At 41.2% G+C, this 16,104-nt stretch overlaps 1 protein-coding gene across 2 annotated transcripts; it reads right to left on the minus strand.

Moving 5' to 3' along the window:
• Positions 1-5,179: 5,179 nt before the first annotated feature.
• RBIS (ribosomal biogenesis factor) lies at positions 5,180-15,812 on the minus strand. Of its 2 annotated transcripts, none has more exons than XM_040354559.1 (4): positions 15,709-15,812; positions 11,864-11,983; positions 11,660-11,773; positions 5,180-5,280 (listed from the first exon to the last, which is right to left on the minus strand). In XM_040354559.1, the coding sequence occupies exons 2-4, from the start codon at positions 11,975-11,977 to the stop codon at positions 5,212-5,214; spliced, it is 297 nt and encodes a 98-aa protein (XP_040210493.1). In that variant the 5' UTR covers positions 11,978-11,983; positions 15,709-15,812; the 3' UTR covers positions 5,180-5,211. The 2 variants fall into 2 exon arrangements, with proteins under 2 accessions (XP_040210493.1, XP_040210494.1); XM_040354560.1 differs by lacking the exon at positions 15,709-15,812 and adding an exon at positions 15,548-15,633.
• Positions 15,813-16,104: the final 292 nt, after the last annotated feature.

The following is a 16,104-nucleotide window of genomic DNA, read 5'->3' on the forward strand; positions in this document are numbered from 1 at the left end:
CTTGTGACCTATGAAAAAAAAAAAGGGACATATTTCTGGAAGTAACCTTTTTTATTCTTTCCCCAGCCGGGAAAAGTTAAGGTGTCAATTCTTTATTGTGGTGTCCCAGTATAGAAGAATGCTTCCTTGTCAGACAAGAGCAAGTAAGGGAAAACTTCTTGCAGAGCAGTGTTGGACCCTTTTGGCATGTTTTTGTTGTGACTACTCTCGTGTGGTCACTAATCTCTGTGACAGAAGAAAGGGGAAGGCTTAGCAGGGACAGGAGCAGCATTTCGTATCCAATATCTCTAAGGGCCAGTTCACACCAGATGCAGTTCCGTTTTTTTTTTCTGCACCAATGGTCAGTCCTGGTCAGTTACTGCGCTGGTGTAAACTAGAGCCATTGGAATACATGGAAAACACTGCATGCATTTTTATTGCAGAAAAAAAAGCACACAGAGCTGTCTGGTGTGAACTAGTCCCACTCCTACCGCAGCCCTTCCCCCCCCCCCCCAAAAAAAAAATTGAAAGCCAAATATGGCATGTAAGGGGGTGAAGAGTGCTTAAAGCGGAAGTTCCACTTTTGGGTGGAACTCTGCTTTAAGAAAATGCTAGTTTCCTCTTGGCTAGGTCTGATTTCATGTTTATCTAAACCAAAAATATAATATATTGTAGCTTTCCAGTTCCTCAGCTAGGTGCCTGCATTGCACTAGGTTTTTCTTTTTCACCAATTTTATCAATAGAAATGTATTTTTCTTCATCTCCATTAAATGAGTAATGGAATTGGTAGTTTACAAATTAAAAATATATATATAGATAACTGCCAACACCACAGCTGAAGACTGGTAAGACTGCATGCGCAGTAGGGAACTGGCTGTGAAGCCAAAAGGCTTTCACTGCCGGGTTTCCTTACCGGCAGTGGCGGCTGCTGCATCCGACCAGAAAATAAGCTGGGGTGCCCACATCACGGGTTCCCTGGACGGATAAGTGTCCATATATTTTAAACAATGAAGAAACATTTTCCCATGGGACTTTTTAGCAGCAGAAAATCAATAGATCAATTTAGGATAAAAGATATTATTTTCTTTTATAGAAAAAGTGGCGCATATCACATATGGAGATAAAAATTATATATAGATTCATGAATTTGAGCTCTGGTAATTACAAAACACAGTGAAATACATGCAAAGATTTTGGAGTAGATGTACATATGGTATTCAATCTTGCATAGGTCAACTTCAACATGGTTTGACGTACAGAAGGAAACCCAATGCATTTCGACCTATCTAGGTCTTCCTCGGGGGGGATTTTGTTTTTCTATAGAACATCAAACCACGTTGAAGTTGACATATGCAAGATTGACTACCATATGTACATCTATTCCGAAATCTTTGCATGTATTTTGCGGTGTTTTGGAATTGCCAGAGCTCATAAATTCATGAATCTATATATATTTATCTCCATATGTGCTATGCGACACTTTCTATAAATAAAACCAATATCTTTTATCCCAAATTGATCTATTAATGTTCTGCTGCTAAAAAGTCCCATGGGGAAAATGTTTCTCCATTGTTGAGTACCTAAATCGGGATATGCGGCTCTCTCCTACCCATGTACAGTGGGGATCGAAAGTTTTGGGCACCCCAGGTAAAAATTTGTATTAATGTGCATAACGAAGCCAAGGAAAGATGGAAAAATCTCCAAGGCATCAAATTACAGATTACACATTCTTATATGTCAAAAAAAGTTAGATTTTATTTCCATCATTTACACTTTCAAAATTACATAAAACAAAAATGGCGACTGCAAAAGTTTGGGCACCCTGCAGAGTTAATATCTTGTACTGCCCCCTTTTGGCAAGTATCACAGCTTGTAAACGCTTTTTGTAGCCAGCCAAGAGTTTTTCAATTCTTGTTTGAGGTATCTTTGCCCATTCTTCCTTACAAAAGTCTTCCAGTCCTTTGAGATTTCTGGGCTGTCTGTCACGCACTGCTCTTTTAAGGTCTATCCATAGATTTTCAATTATATTGAGGTCAGGAGATTGTGAAGGGAATGGCAAAACCTTCAGTTTACGCCTCTTGATGTAATCCCCTGTGGATTTTGAGGTGTGTTTAGGATCATTATCCATTTGTAGAAGCCATCCTCTTTAACTTCAGCTTTTTCACAGATGGCATCAAGTTATCCAAAATTTGCTGAAATTGTATTGAATCCATTTTGCCTTCTACTCGTGAAATGTTCCCTGTGCCACTGGCTGCAATACAACCCCAAAGCATGATTGATCCACCCCCATGTTTAACAGTTGGACAGAGGTTATTTTTTTTTATAAAATTCTGTGCCCTTTCTTTTCCAAACGTACCTTTGCTCATTCCGGCCAAAAAGTTATATTTTAACCTCATCGGTCCACAGAACTTGTTTCCAAAATGCATCAGGCTTGTCTATGTTCATTTGCAAAGTTCAAACGCTGATTTTTGTGGTGAGGACGTAGAAGAGGTTTTCTTCTGATGACTCTTCCATGAAGACCATATTTGTACAAGTATCTCTTTATAGTGGAATAGTGTACCACAACTCCAGTGTCTGCCAGATCTTTCTGGAGGGATCGTGCAGTCAAACGTGGGTTTTGAATTGCTTTGCTCACAATCCTGCAAGCTGTTCTGTCTGATATTTTTCTTGGTTTTCCAGATGTTGCTTTAACTTCCACTGTTCCTGATGACTGCCATTTCTTAATTACATTCCGAACAGAGGATATTGACATCTGAAAACGCTTTGCTATCTTCTTATAGCCTTCTCCAGCTTTGTGAGCGTCAACTATTTTTTCAGTTTTCTAGACAACTGCTTAGAAGAACCCATGATGCCGATTGTTGGGGCAAGGTCAGATGAGTCTGGGCATTTAAAACCTTTGAGATTGACATCACCTGGTCTTCCCAGACGATGATTGAGAACAATCCATGACATTGGCAGGTCTCAGCTTTGCAAAGGGAGCAGTGCATGCTATAAATTCTGCAGGGTGCCCAAACTTTTGCAGATGCCATTTTTTTTGTGTTCTGTAATTTTGAAAGTGTAAATGATGGAAATAAAATCTAACTTTTTTTGACATAAGAATGTCTAATCTGTAATTTGATGCCTTTTGGAGATTTTTTTTCCATCTTTCCTTGGCTTCGTTATGCACATTAATACAAATTTTTACCTGGGGTGCCCAAACTTTCGATCCCCACTGTATGTGTCATTCCATGCTATAGTGTCCATATATTAAGCTGCAGTAACCCCCGCTTTAAAAGGAGTTCAGAAATTATATCCACCCATGACTTGCTTCTGAAGACACCCCCCCCCCCCCCCCTTTTATGCTTTTGTGTTGCTATAAAAGCAAAGTACACCTTTGCAGGAAAAAAAAACATTTTCTTTTTTTTTTTTTTTCTTGCAGGAGCCTGGAAAGTATTGCACCTGTGATTAGTATATTGTTTTATCGTTTGTGCAATGTGGGCTCCTAATTTTAGCCTTTATTTATATGTGCTTTCTGTTTGAAAGCCAGAGGACATGTCGGACTGCGAGCGTGCTCACCAATGATCCTGCACCCTATTGAAACAACTCTGTCTGCTGTGGTGGTCAGATGGTACTTGTGATATGAAAGATGTATCTGAATGAAAGGTGTATCTGTGAGCAGAGCCCCGCATTTCTGCAAGGTTTTTGAAAAGGGACAGTGGATGCGGGGCATGAACCCCACTCAGCGTCACACGTTCCAAAGGTGAACATCTTTTAATGGTAATCATAACAGATATAGCACCTGCATTAAAAAAAATACATTTAGTAATGCTTGTCTAAAGGAAAGAATACATTTTTCTCTTTCCTATCTTTGGCACATGTTGGCAGGCATTTTAAAGTTTTACATGTCACAGTAACCCTTCAATGATGGAAATACAGGAACTACCTTTGTTGGCCTTCTGAATATGTAACTTGATTAGCATACTTTGACTCATTGACCTACAACACGTATGCAGATTAGGACTTTATGATCTAAAAATACTTGGTCAAAGTACTGGCATAAGTGTCAGTATGACAGCCTGGTAACTGGCTTTCATGAGTAATAATGGCAGCTTCTGTTTTGTTTTTGAATAGAGTGGGCAAAGATTTAGAACCTCTGTCCTGGTTTATTGCTGTCTCTGCTGTTAAGATTTCTGTTTTTAAATGTTAGGGCTGGTAAATCTCTCCAGTAGGGACACAGACAAAACCCAGAGAGTGAGGTAATAACATCTGACAATCTATTATTGTGGTTTGTGCTTTTTTCCTTTTTTGAAGGATTTTTTTTACCTACTATGATGATCTCTTACATGTGCAAGACGGATGTTGGTCCTTCACTGCTAATGACTGACTTGGGGGGGGGGGCAGGAGACATTACTTGCTCAGCCCCCTCCTTCATTAGTGCTCAGTGGACCAAGCTTGGATTGTGTGAGGGTTGTGTTGATGGGCTTAGGCTGATGGTATTTTGCCAGCAGTATGAAAATTGTAAATGTTTAGTTGTCGTCCCGACTTGGATCACGTGGGTTTGCATGCCTAAAGATCTGTTGGGGGGGGGGGGGGGGGGGGGAAGCAAAACCTGTCTTATGTGACATCTAAATAGTTGGGCTGTCTTCCTTTTTGATCCGTTAAGTGAATGGGAATTGCTAGTATGTGTGCACTAGTGAGTTCATGACCACACATTTCAGCTCAAAAGTAACAATTTAATGTACACTTGTCATTTTTCTAATTGTTCTTGGAGAATAGTAAGAAATCAGAGCGTAAGTGAAAAGCGCTAATCCCCCAGAGGACCCTGGTATTTCTCATTGCCCCCTTGTCTTTATTTCTCTCAAATAACCCCCAGCATATTAAATGGAAGACTAAGTATTTCATGCAGCTATTTGGTGCCAAAACTTTGGACTTGTTCCACTTTTATGAAATATTTTAGTCAGTCCTGAAGATCATTTTTTTTTTCTTTTGTAAATAATCACTGCCAAGTAAGAAGTAAACCTTCCATTCCTGGTTGGGCAATTTTTCAAGTGCCTTGTAGAGGATAGCACTTTTTCAATTCTAACATGTTGGCTTTGTATATTTGCCTGTATTTGTTTATCTTCCATTTCTTCTGTTTTGTAACTACATATTGCTGTAATGTTAATTTTCTGATCCTTGTAACTTTTTTTTATTTTTATTAATAAACTTGTACAGACATTACTAAGGTTTTAACTGATTTAATATAAAATAGGGTTATAGCTGTGAAAGTAGATCTGCAGCATTATCAACATCTGCGGGGGCTTCTGGTGTTGGCTTGGAAATCTAGAAAGAATAAAAACAAATACAGTTCTTAGTGTCCAAAAGTTAATAAACTTTGCAAAAAAATTGATCTACATTTTATTCAAACTGTCACAAGTACCCTCATGAAGAATTTGCTTCCATAACAAGCAGTGGGTGAGTGTGAAACAACGAGAACAAATGACTCCATTACTCTGCAAAACAGAAACATCTCTGGAAATGGCTGTAAATGGTATGTCAATTTGCTATAAGTTTGAGGCTGGGTCCACACTTGATTCGCATGCAGCTGACAGCAGGGGTCTGGTGCATCCCTGTTCTCTGTTTCAGGCCCAAATCTTTGCCTGAATTCGGACCTGAAACTGAGCCAAAGACTCACAGGACCCTTGTGCAATCCACAGCTGCCCCGGAGATGTGTGAACTAGCTGTATTGAGAGCCGGACACAATTTTCTGCCATGCAAATTGGATGTGGATTTTCCCACATCCAATTTGCGTAAGTGGTAACCACTTAAGGACCCCTTTATGCCGATATACGTCGGCAGAAGGGCACGGCTGGGCATAGGCACGTACCTGTACGTTGTCTTTAAGAGCCCAGCCGCAGGGTCGCGAGCTCCGTGACCCGATCGTCACCGGTGTCCGATCGGTCACAGGAGCTGAAGAACCGGGAGAGGTGTGTGTAAACATGCCTTCCCCGTTCTTCTGTGTGGCAGTGAGACAGATCGTCTGTTCCCTGATATAGGGAACGACTATCAGTGATGCCACGCCCCCCTACAATAAGAATCACTTCCTTAGGGCACACTTAACCCCTTAGCGCCCCCTAGTGGTTAACCCCTTCACTGCTAGTCATTTTCACAGTAATCGGTGCACTTTTATAGCATTTTTTGCTGTGAAAATGGCCCCAAAAATGTGTCAAGTCTCCACCATAATGTCGCAGTCATGTAAAAAAAAAAAAACACTGATTGCAGCCATTACTAGTAAAAAAATAATAATAATAATAATAAAAATGTCATTAAAACTATCCCCTATTTTGTAAAAGCTATAAATTTTGCGCAAACTAATTTTTTTTTTTTTTGACCAAAAATAAGTAGAATCTCTTTAAACTAAGGGGACATTTGTTTTTAATCTTTTTTTGAGGTTATTTATTATAGTAAAAAATATATATTTTTTTTTTCAAAATCGTCGCTCTATTTTTGTTTATAGCGCAAAAAATAAAACCGCAGAGGTGATCAAATACCACCAAAAGAAAGCTCTATTTGTGGGGGGGAAAAAAGACTCCAATTTTGTTTGAGCCACGTCGCACGACCGCGCAATTGTCAGTTAAAGCAACGCAGTGCTGAATTGCAGAAAGTGCCAGGTTCTTTACCTGCATATTTGTCCGGGTCTTAAGTGGTTCATAAAGATCATTTAAGGTGGGGGTTTTTTTTTCTGTCTCTTGACGAAGGTCACTTAGGGATTCATCATGCTCTTATGAGATGGTCTTCACACACATCTCCAACCCACCTTCCCATGGAAATGATGAATTGATCTTATTCAGAATTACTGTACGTTATCAAAGTGCTGACATAGACAGGTCTTATAGACCCCCCCCACTCCCTCCATAAAGTGTACCTATCGCATGCCTATTGATATTGCTTGGGGACTACCCCTCCCCAGTGCAAAATTGCATGAGTCAGTCCCGCACGCACACGGCAATTGTCCCACATGTGAGGTATCCCCATGAATGTTGTCTGATCATGGGTAGTAATTAATGGCACCAGATCTACACTGTAAATCTAAAGTGGTAACCTGTAAAAGCTTTTAAAAAAAAAAATTGCCTATGGATAGAATAATGTACATTTGGCACCGCTACACGAGCGTGTGCAATTTAATGTGGGACAGGTTTGGCATCTATTTACTCAGCGTAACATCTTTTGTTACAAAAACTGGGTTATGTATTTGTTTTTGCATTAAAATTCAGTGTTTGTTTGTTTTTGTTTTTTCAAGAAATTGTTTAAAAATTTGCTGCAGAAATACAGTGTGGCATTAAAAAAAATGTAAAATGCATCATTTTTCTGTTTTTTTTTTTTTTTTTTTTTTTTTATAGGTCAAGTAATTTTTGAGCAAAAAAAAAAAAAAAACATGTAAAACAAAGTATTCCCACACGCAGCCATTCACTTGTATTGTATGCAGCATAATGCTGGGGATTTTGTGCTTTAGGACTCGACTAATAAATGTTCGTGTGTATGAGGCAGAATGCACAGGGATGCAAATTGGTCAGTGAGTTCACCCCCCCTCCCCCCCTTATATGTGCAGAAATGCTGATGGGAAAACTGATTTCACTTGCAGAGACACGAGTTTACATCAATGTTAATGTGTGTTTTTCAGTGAGTTTATATATATATATATATATATATATATATATATATATATATATATATGTGTGTGTGTATATATACACATATATATATATATATATATATATATATATATATATATATATATATATATATATATATATATATATATAAAAAAAAAAAATTAATATTGAATTTTCTGGTTCATTTTTTCCATTCTTCCTTCAATAATGAGGTTTGCCAGTACTGTATACTTATAAACGGCCCCACAGCATGTTCTCACCTCCAAACTTCACTGTTAGGTATGGGGGGTGTTTTTGGGGTGATGTGCATTGCCATTTGACCTCCAAACATGGTGTGTATTATCGCATCCAAAGAGTTCAATTTTGTCTAAATGTGCAGCAAATGTTAAATGAGCTTTAACATGCATTTTTCTTCAGCAGTGGAGTCTTGTGTGTATGCAGGCCATGGTGGTTGAGTGCATTACTTGTTTTCTTTGAAACAATTGTACCCAATTCCAGGTCTTTCTGGAAAACTCTTCCGATTAATTGTAGTCCCCTGTCAAATCTTGCGGGGGGCACCTGCTCGTAGCTGATTTATGGTGAAATTATGTTTTCGACTTCTGGATTATAGCCCCAACAGTGCTCACGGGAACATTTAGAAGCTTAGAAATCCTGTAACTAAAGCCATCAGCGAGGTCCTGAAATTTCTTTGCTTTTACCCATCATGAGATGTTTCTTGTTGTCTTATTTTTTCAGGCCAGATTCACACTGGTATGACATGACTGTTGTACGACTGTCATCCTACTTTGCCCTGAAACATTGGTTATACTTCCATCTGACTTTAATGAACAAGATACGATTTTGCTCTGACTTTGAGATAGTCTGACTTGTCCTTTTGACCAATCAAAACAATCCCAGTGTGACAAATTTCTTTTTACTGCTGCTGTAATCGAGTCAGATGGTTTGGACAAGGATCCAACTTCAATTTTATTCAATGGGCTGAAGAAGGGCCAAAGTAGTGCAGGAACCTTTTTCAAAGTCGCACTGACTTGTGTTGGACCAGTTAAGATGTCTCTCTCAGGGAATCATGTGACATACGCTCTGATTTTTGGGAGCGCATGTCATACCAGTGCAAACCCGGCCTTATAAGGAAAACTGAACCGGCTGATATTAATTTGCACTGATAAGGGTCTGGATTGCATCCTAACTTAATTTTTTATTTTAATCCATTTGTTTTCTTTGTATGTATAGGTTGTTGCCGACCTATATGGTGAAAATTTCACGTCAATTGCTCACTCATCTATGTCTTTATGGACATTTGCTTTGTGCGCAGTCATGTTGGGAGCGTGAAATTGTCTTGGTATGCCGATGCCCTAATGCTGCATAAACACGACCGGATTTTCCCACAAGAAAAGTTCGATGTGAGCTTTTGGTCGGAAATTCCGACCGTGTGAAGCCCCATTAGACTTTTTCTGTCTGAGTTTCCAACAGCAAAAATTTGAGAGCTGGTTCTCAAATTTTCAGATGGGAATAGTTCTTGTTGGAAATTCTGATCGTCTGTATGCAATTCTGACACACAAAAAAAACAAAAACGCATGCTCTGAATCAAGCAAAAGAGCCCCACTGCCTATTAAACTTAATTTTTCTTGACTTGTTGTATGTTGCCGCATTCTTGACCATGGGGATTTCAGACATTTGTGTGTGTGTGTGTGTGTATGCAACACAAGTTTGAGCCAAAATTCAGTCGGAAAAAAATCCACGTTTTTTTGTTGGAATTTCCGATCGCGTGTACGCAGCATAAGAGTTCCTATCACTGGAACAAAAAGGGGCCAAGCCCACCCTCTGAAAAAACAACCCCATATCATAACTTCCCCCTCAACCAAATGATTTGGAGGGGTGGCCCAATACTTTTGGCAATATAGTGTGGATAAGCAAGTTTGGGGTGGAGGAACTTGACTGGCCTGCACAGTCTCCTGACCTCAACACGATAGAACACCTCTGAGATGAAAGAGCGTAGACTGCAAGCCAGACCTTTTCGTCCAACATCAGTCCCAACAGTGAAGCGTGGTGGTGGTGGCGGCGGCGGCAGCATCACGCTGTGGGGGTGCTTTCAGCTGCAGGGACAGGACGACTGGTTCTCATCGAGGGAAAGATGAATGCGGCCAAGTACAGGGATATCCTGGACGAAAACCTTCTCCAGAGCGCTCATGACCGCAGACTGGGCCGAAGGTTTACCTTCCTACAAGACAATGACCCTAAGCACACGGCTAAAATAACGAAGGAATGGCTTTGCAACAATTACTTGACTGTTCTTGAATGGCCCAGCCAGAGCCCTGACCTAAACCCAATTGAGCATCTCTGGAGAGACCTAAAAATGGCTCTCCACCAACGTTTACCATCCAACCCGACAGAACTGGAGAGGATCTGCAAAGAGGAATGGCGGAGGATCTCCAAATCCAGGTGTGAAAAACTTGTTGCATCTTTCCTAAAAAGACTCATGGCTGTATTAGATGAAAAAGGTGCTTCTACTAAATACTGGGCAAAGGGTCTGAATACTTGGGACCATGTGATATTTCAGTTTTTTCCTTTTTTAATAAATCTGCAAAAATGTCAACAGTTCTGTGTTTTTCTGTCTATGGGGTGCTGTGTGTACATTAATGAGGAAAAAAATTCACTTAAAGGAGTTCTCTGAGCTAAAACTTTTAACCCCGGGGGATCGTAGGCAGGTACGTGAAGGTTTATTTTGTATAGTTTTACAGCCCGGGCTCAGCGGGGGTTAAAAGTTCTAGCTCAGAGAACTCCTTTAAGGACCGCCTCCTGCACATATACGTCAGCAGAATGGCACGGCTAGGCACAGGTACGTCCTGTACTAGTACCTGATCGCCGGCGCGCGACCCGGTCCGAAGCTCCGGGAACCGATCGCCGCTGGAGTCCCGCGATCGGTCCCGGAGCCGTGTGTAAACACGGCTTCCCTGTTCTTCACTGTGGCGGCTGCATTGATCGTGTCATCCCTTTTTATAGGGGGACACAATCAATGACATCACACCTACAGTCACACCCCCCTACAGTTGTAAACACACTTCAGGTCACACATAACCCCATCAGCGCCCCCTGTGGTTAACTCCCAAACTGCAATTGTCATTTTCACAATAAACAATGCATTTTAAAATGCATTTTTTGCTATGAAAATGACAATGGTCCCAAAAATTGTCAAGTGTCCGCCATAATGTCGCAGTCACGAAAAAAAAACGCTGATCGCCGTCAGTAGTAGTAAAAAAAAATAATTAAAAATGCAATAAAACTATCCCCTATTTTGTAAACGTTATAAATTTTGCACAAACCAACCGATAAACGCTTAGTGCGATTTTTTTTTTTTACCAAAAATAGGTTTAAAAATACGTATCGGCCTAAACTGAGGAAAACTTTTTTTTTATATATATTTTTTGGGAATATTTATTATAGCAAAAAGTAAAAAATATTGCATTTTTTTTTCAAAATTGTCGCTCTTTTTGTTTTATAGCGCAAAAAATAAAAACCGCAGAGGTGATCAAATACCACCAAAAGAAAGCTCTATTTGTGGGGAAAAAAGACGCAAATTTTGTTTGGGAGCCACGTCGTGCAATTGTCAGTTAAAGCGACGCAGTGCCGAATCGCAAAAAGGGGCAAGGTCCTTTACCTGCATTTTGGCCTGGGTCTTAAGTGGTTAAATGATTTTAGCAAATGGCTGCAATATAACAGAGTAAAAAATTTAAGGGGGTCTGAATACTTTCCGTATCCACTGTGTGTATGTATATATAATTATCTTTTAGAGGGGCGTGTCCTATGCCTACATACTTTTGCCAATATGTGCCCCCATCACAAAAAGTTAGGAGGTATGCAATGAGCATAATCATTCCAAACAGAGATGCAGGTGCTCATATGTGTAACAGATTTTAACGACCCCCATAATGTTCATTAGTAATAGAATGCAAAAATAAATGCATTTTATTCATAGTTACCTGCATGAAACCTAATGGGTGTCCACAAATTTCCTGTGTTATTCAATTCACCATAAAACTTGCTTTTCTTACCTTGCCTGGCTTTGCTTTTGATGCAGTCATCTTTTTCAGCTGGGCAACATCTTTGTGCAGTTCTGTGAAAGCTTTGTTGACTTTGCTCACTTTGTCATTGTTGGAGACGTTGAGCTAATAAAGAAATATACACAAGTATATGGAATTGATTCATAATACCAGTAATATCCAGCTAAAAATATTTAAAAAAAACACACCACCTACTTTCTTTAGTGTGGACTTTACTGGTTTGGCTTTGTTTTTGGCTTTTATACTTCTACTGTTTGCGACATGAAATACATTATTTTGTTTCTGTCCTTTTCCTTTGTTTTTGGCCATTGTTTACTAGAAAAGAAAGTAAAGTATTGATGAACAAGAAGAAATGTGCTCACTACTATGAAGAATCCTTTGCACCCATGTGGCTGCAGAGGGCCGTACACCAGCAACAGATTCATACATTTCTAAGTGTTGCATACAGAGGTGGGCAGCAGCCTGTACAAAACATGAGCAAGCTGCACCGGTCACATCTGAGCATTTGCATGTGTATGGGGAACATGTGAACAGCTCCCGATGCAAACGGCATCCAGGATGTACTATTACCAGCTTATAGCCTGTCATTGACTTTTTTTTTTAACTATGTACCCATGTGAATGAGCCCCAAGTTATCTAATGTACCATGAGTTCACAAGAAGGAAAATATGGACAGCCGCACTCCAAATTCTTAAAAAGACGTGCCCTTTATTGGGTGAAGGAAAAATGCACTACAGGTATCAGCACACAGTGGGAAAAACAGCTGACGCGTTTCACATTGGATATCGATGCTTAGTCATATCCTGTGCATTGCCGGCACCCATTGGTTCCTGAGTGGACATTGATTATTCTAGTTTGCTCACCTGGAGCGGCAGCTTCCCTACCTACCATGAGTTCACACTGATGCATTGCAAGGGATCTACGAGATCTGCTGCGGGTGTCAATGTTGGATTAACACCCCGAAACAGCTTGCAAAACGCAGTGCGATTTCCAGAATTGCATCACATTGGTGTGAACTCCCATGTGATTCAGGTGTGGAAAAAAAGTGTCTGGCACCATTTTGTTGCGGATGCAATTCTGAGCCATACAAAATGAAAAGCGCAAATCGTACCTCACAGACATTGCATGTGATATGCACAGAAATGTGGTGCGATTCCTGTGGGAATCGCATGCAGTGTCTCGCAAGGCACAAGTGTCAACTTGGGTTAAAACAACATGCTTGTTTGTTGTCCAATCAGAAAGACATTGTAAAATGTCATCTCTGTATGAATATTGGTACTTTGAATTGTAGGAAATGTTTTTACACAGCTGTGCTTTTCTAGGGTGAAAAAAAGTACATGAAAACTAGTCCACTTTAAATCCTATGTAACTGTTCACACTGCACTTTGAGAAGTCCTGCAACTTTGGTGCAGTTTTTTTAAAAGTACATCAAAAGGCACCTTCCATTGTAAGTCAATGGGAATGCATGAAAAAAAAAAAGCACATCAGTGTGAAAGGGCCCTGAAACAGTTGGTGCACACAAGCATCTGTAAGGCCTATTTCACATGGGAGGCTGAGGCTGGGCTCCTGCTGCAGCCTCTCTGTCCTGTGCATGCAGGGGGAGAGCGCTGCTATAGATGGATCAAGTGAAAGTTCAGGTAAGTGGGGTTGGCGGCAATACTGGGTCTTTTATTTAGTTTTACCTTTAATGCAGGGAATACATTAAGATAAAAAAAGATATTGGATTTAGAACCAATTTAAGGTCATACTAAAGTTTTTTTTTTTGTTTTTGTTTTTATACCACTTAACGCCTGCCACACGCCTATTTACGTCCACAGAATGGCACGTACAGGCAGATGGGCGTGTATATATATATATATATATATATATATATATATATATACGTCCCTGCCTTCTAGCGGGTCAGGGGTCCGATCGGGACCCCCTCCGCTGCGTGTGGCTTACCTCGGGGAGCGATCCGGGACGACGGTGCGGCTTTTCGTTTATAGATAGAATTTTGCGCAAACCAATCAATAAACACTTATTGCGATTTTTTTTTTTACCAAAAATAGGTAGAAGAATACGGATCGGCCTAAACTGAGGAAAACAAAATGTTTATATATGTTTTGGGGGGATATTTATTATAGCAAAAAGTAAAAAATATTGCATTTTTTTTCAAAATTGTCGCTTTATTTTTGTTTATAGCGCAAAAAATAAAAACCGCAGAGGTGATCAAATACCACCAAAAGAAAGCTCTATTTGTGGGGAAAAAAGGACACCAATTTTGTTTGGGAGCCACGTCGCACGACCGCGCAAAACCTGGCCTGGGCATTTAGCAACAAAATGGTCCGGGGCTTAAGTGGTTAAATAAAAAAAAAAAAAACAAGCAATGCCTGCTCTGTGCAACCATATTGCATAGAATGCACTATCTTCTGCTCGTCCAGGAGTCCCCCGCTGGCACTGTCACCTTTTTCTTGCTCCAACTGCCCGCTTAGCAAGCTATGTGCTAAGAAGGCACTGAAGCTTGCCAAGCGGTGTGTATCCATAGACACACAGAAAGCTGGTAAGCCACGCCCCCGATCCCTCCCCGAATTTGGCTGACAGCAGCAGGAGTCTATGACTCTGCTTCCCGTTTAACAGAAAGTAAAGGAGCAGTGCTCCCAGAATTGTGGAGAATATTTTTTACCTAATGCAGAGAATGCATTAACCTCTTCCCGCTCTCCCGGCATGGTCACCGTCGGAGACCAGGAAGTTTCCCAATGCATACTTGTGATCGGGAACTTTCTGATCATGTGACAGCCAATCAGTCATTTGACCCGAATGCCCACTGCCATGATTAGCTGCCACAGTGATCACAGGATCGGAAAGCTCCTGATTGCAAGGACAGGGTTAAAGGGATTGAAAAAACCTCCTGTGATGCAGCAGCCCCCCAGCGCCCCCTTTTTCTTGCCCGAAACCCGATGTTTCCAGGGACAAGCACACCAGCCGGTGTCTCGGGTCCTGATTGGATAGATTAATAGCAGTGCAGCCATTGGCTCCCGATGCTGTCAATCAAATTCCGATGATGCAGGGGCGAGGCCAAGTCCTGCTGTCGGTGTCAAAAGATGCAGCAGGCAATGGGTGCATGGCCGCATGAGTGCCCGGAGGGAAAGCAGCCCTCCAATGGGACACTCAAGAAGAGGAGGAGCCAGGAGCACCACTGCGGGACCCCAGAAGAGAAGGATGGGGGCTACTCTGTGCAGAACCAACTGCACAGACAAGTTTGGTATTTGAAAAAATTAGATATCCTTTAAGAATTTTTTTTGAACCACTTTAATAAAGATCTGGCAGCTGATCAAACAGAGATCACATGTGACTACACATTAATACCAATAGGGATCCAGCAGCAGGGATTTCAGGGGAGGTATGGGGACTAGACATGGATCTGAATGGGGATCTGGCATAGGATACAGCTCAGGGATCGTATAGAGAATAAAAAGATCTGGCAGTGGATCTCAGGGATCATATGGGGGACTACACATGGATCTGGTAGTGGATCTCAGGAATCGTATGGGGACTAAACATAGATATGGCAGTGGATCTCAGGGATCATATGGGGGGGGGGGACTACACATGGATCTGGCAGTGGATCTCAGGGAAGGTATGGGGGACTACACCTAGTTCTCAGGGAAGGTATGGGGACTATGCATGGATCTGGCAGTGGATCTCAGGGATCGTATGAGGGACTACATATGGATCTGGCAGTGGATCTCAGGGATCGTATGTACTACAGACTCCACATGGATCCGAATGGGGAATCTGCCAGTGGATCCAGCAGCAGGGACGGTATGGGGACTACACACGAATCCTTTACTCCCAATACATAGTCTCTCAGCTCCTATGTACTAAACCTGAACATACAGAGAATCAGAACAGCTCCAGCCGATCATCACTGAACATGCGCAGCCTCCCCCTATATATAAGCCCCATGCCCGGTCATTCTCTGCATTATCCAGCCAGGCTGTACTAGACGTGACGCCCCTCCATAAGCGGCCACCCTCCCCAATGTAAACACACATTACCTTCCTCTAGCATGTGGACTGAGCAGAGCCGGAAGCCGGATATCATAGAGAAGGAGGACGGGCAGCGGCGCTCTGTACACCTCCCTGGTCTCGGTGGTGGTGGGAGGAGTGAAGAGTAGATGATGTTATGTGTGCAGTGTGTTATCTCTCCATCACTGCTTATTACAGACATTTCTGGCAGTAAAGTAAAACTTCATGTCTGTTCATCACAAACAATGTAATTACAGGTCATCTTTATAAAAGGAGGTGATCTAGAAAGATGTTTGCGGCACATCCTGGTGGAGTGAATGTAGTCGGAGGCGATGCGCCACATTTATAAAACCCTGCCACATTTCCATTGTTAGTACTGATATGTGCAACAAATTCATGTAGTTCTTCAGTGTCATTCACACGGGT

The sequence above is a fragment of the Rana temporaria genome, chromosome 5 (assembly GCF_905171775.1).
Source record: "Rana temporaria chromosome 5, aRanTem1.1, whole genome shotgun sequence".
Lineage (NCBI taxonomy): Eukaryota > Metazoa > Chordata > Amphibia > Anura > Ranidae > Rana > Rana temporaria.

Bases quoted from the DNA above. Each gene is read 5' to 3' on its own strand.
- RBIS (XM_040354559.1), bottom strand. From the start codon at position 11,977: ATGGCCAAAAACAAAGGAAAAGGACAGAAACAAAATAATGTATTTCAT. The intron at 11,774-11,863 runs GTAGGTGGTGTG...TTTCTTTATTAG, and splicing joins TAAAGTCCACACTAAAGAAA to CTCAACGTCTCCAACAATGA. The intron at 5,281-11,659 runs GTAAGAAAAGCA...TATTCTTTCTAG, and splicing joins CAAAAGCAAAGCCAGGCAAG to ATTTCCAAGCCAACACCAGA.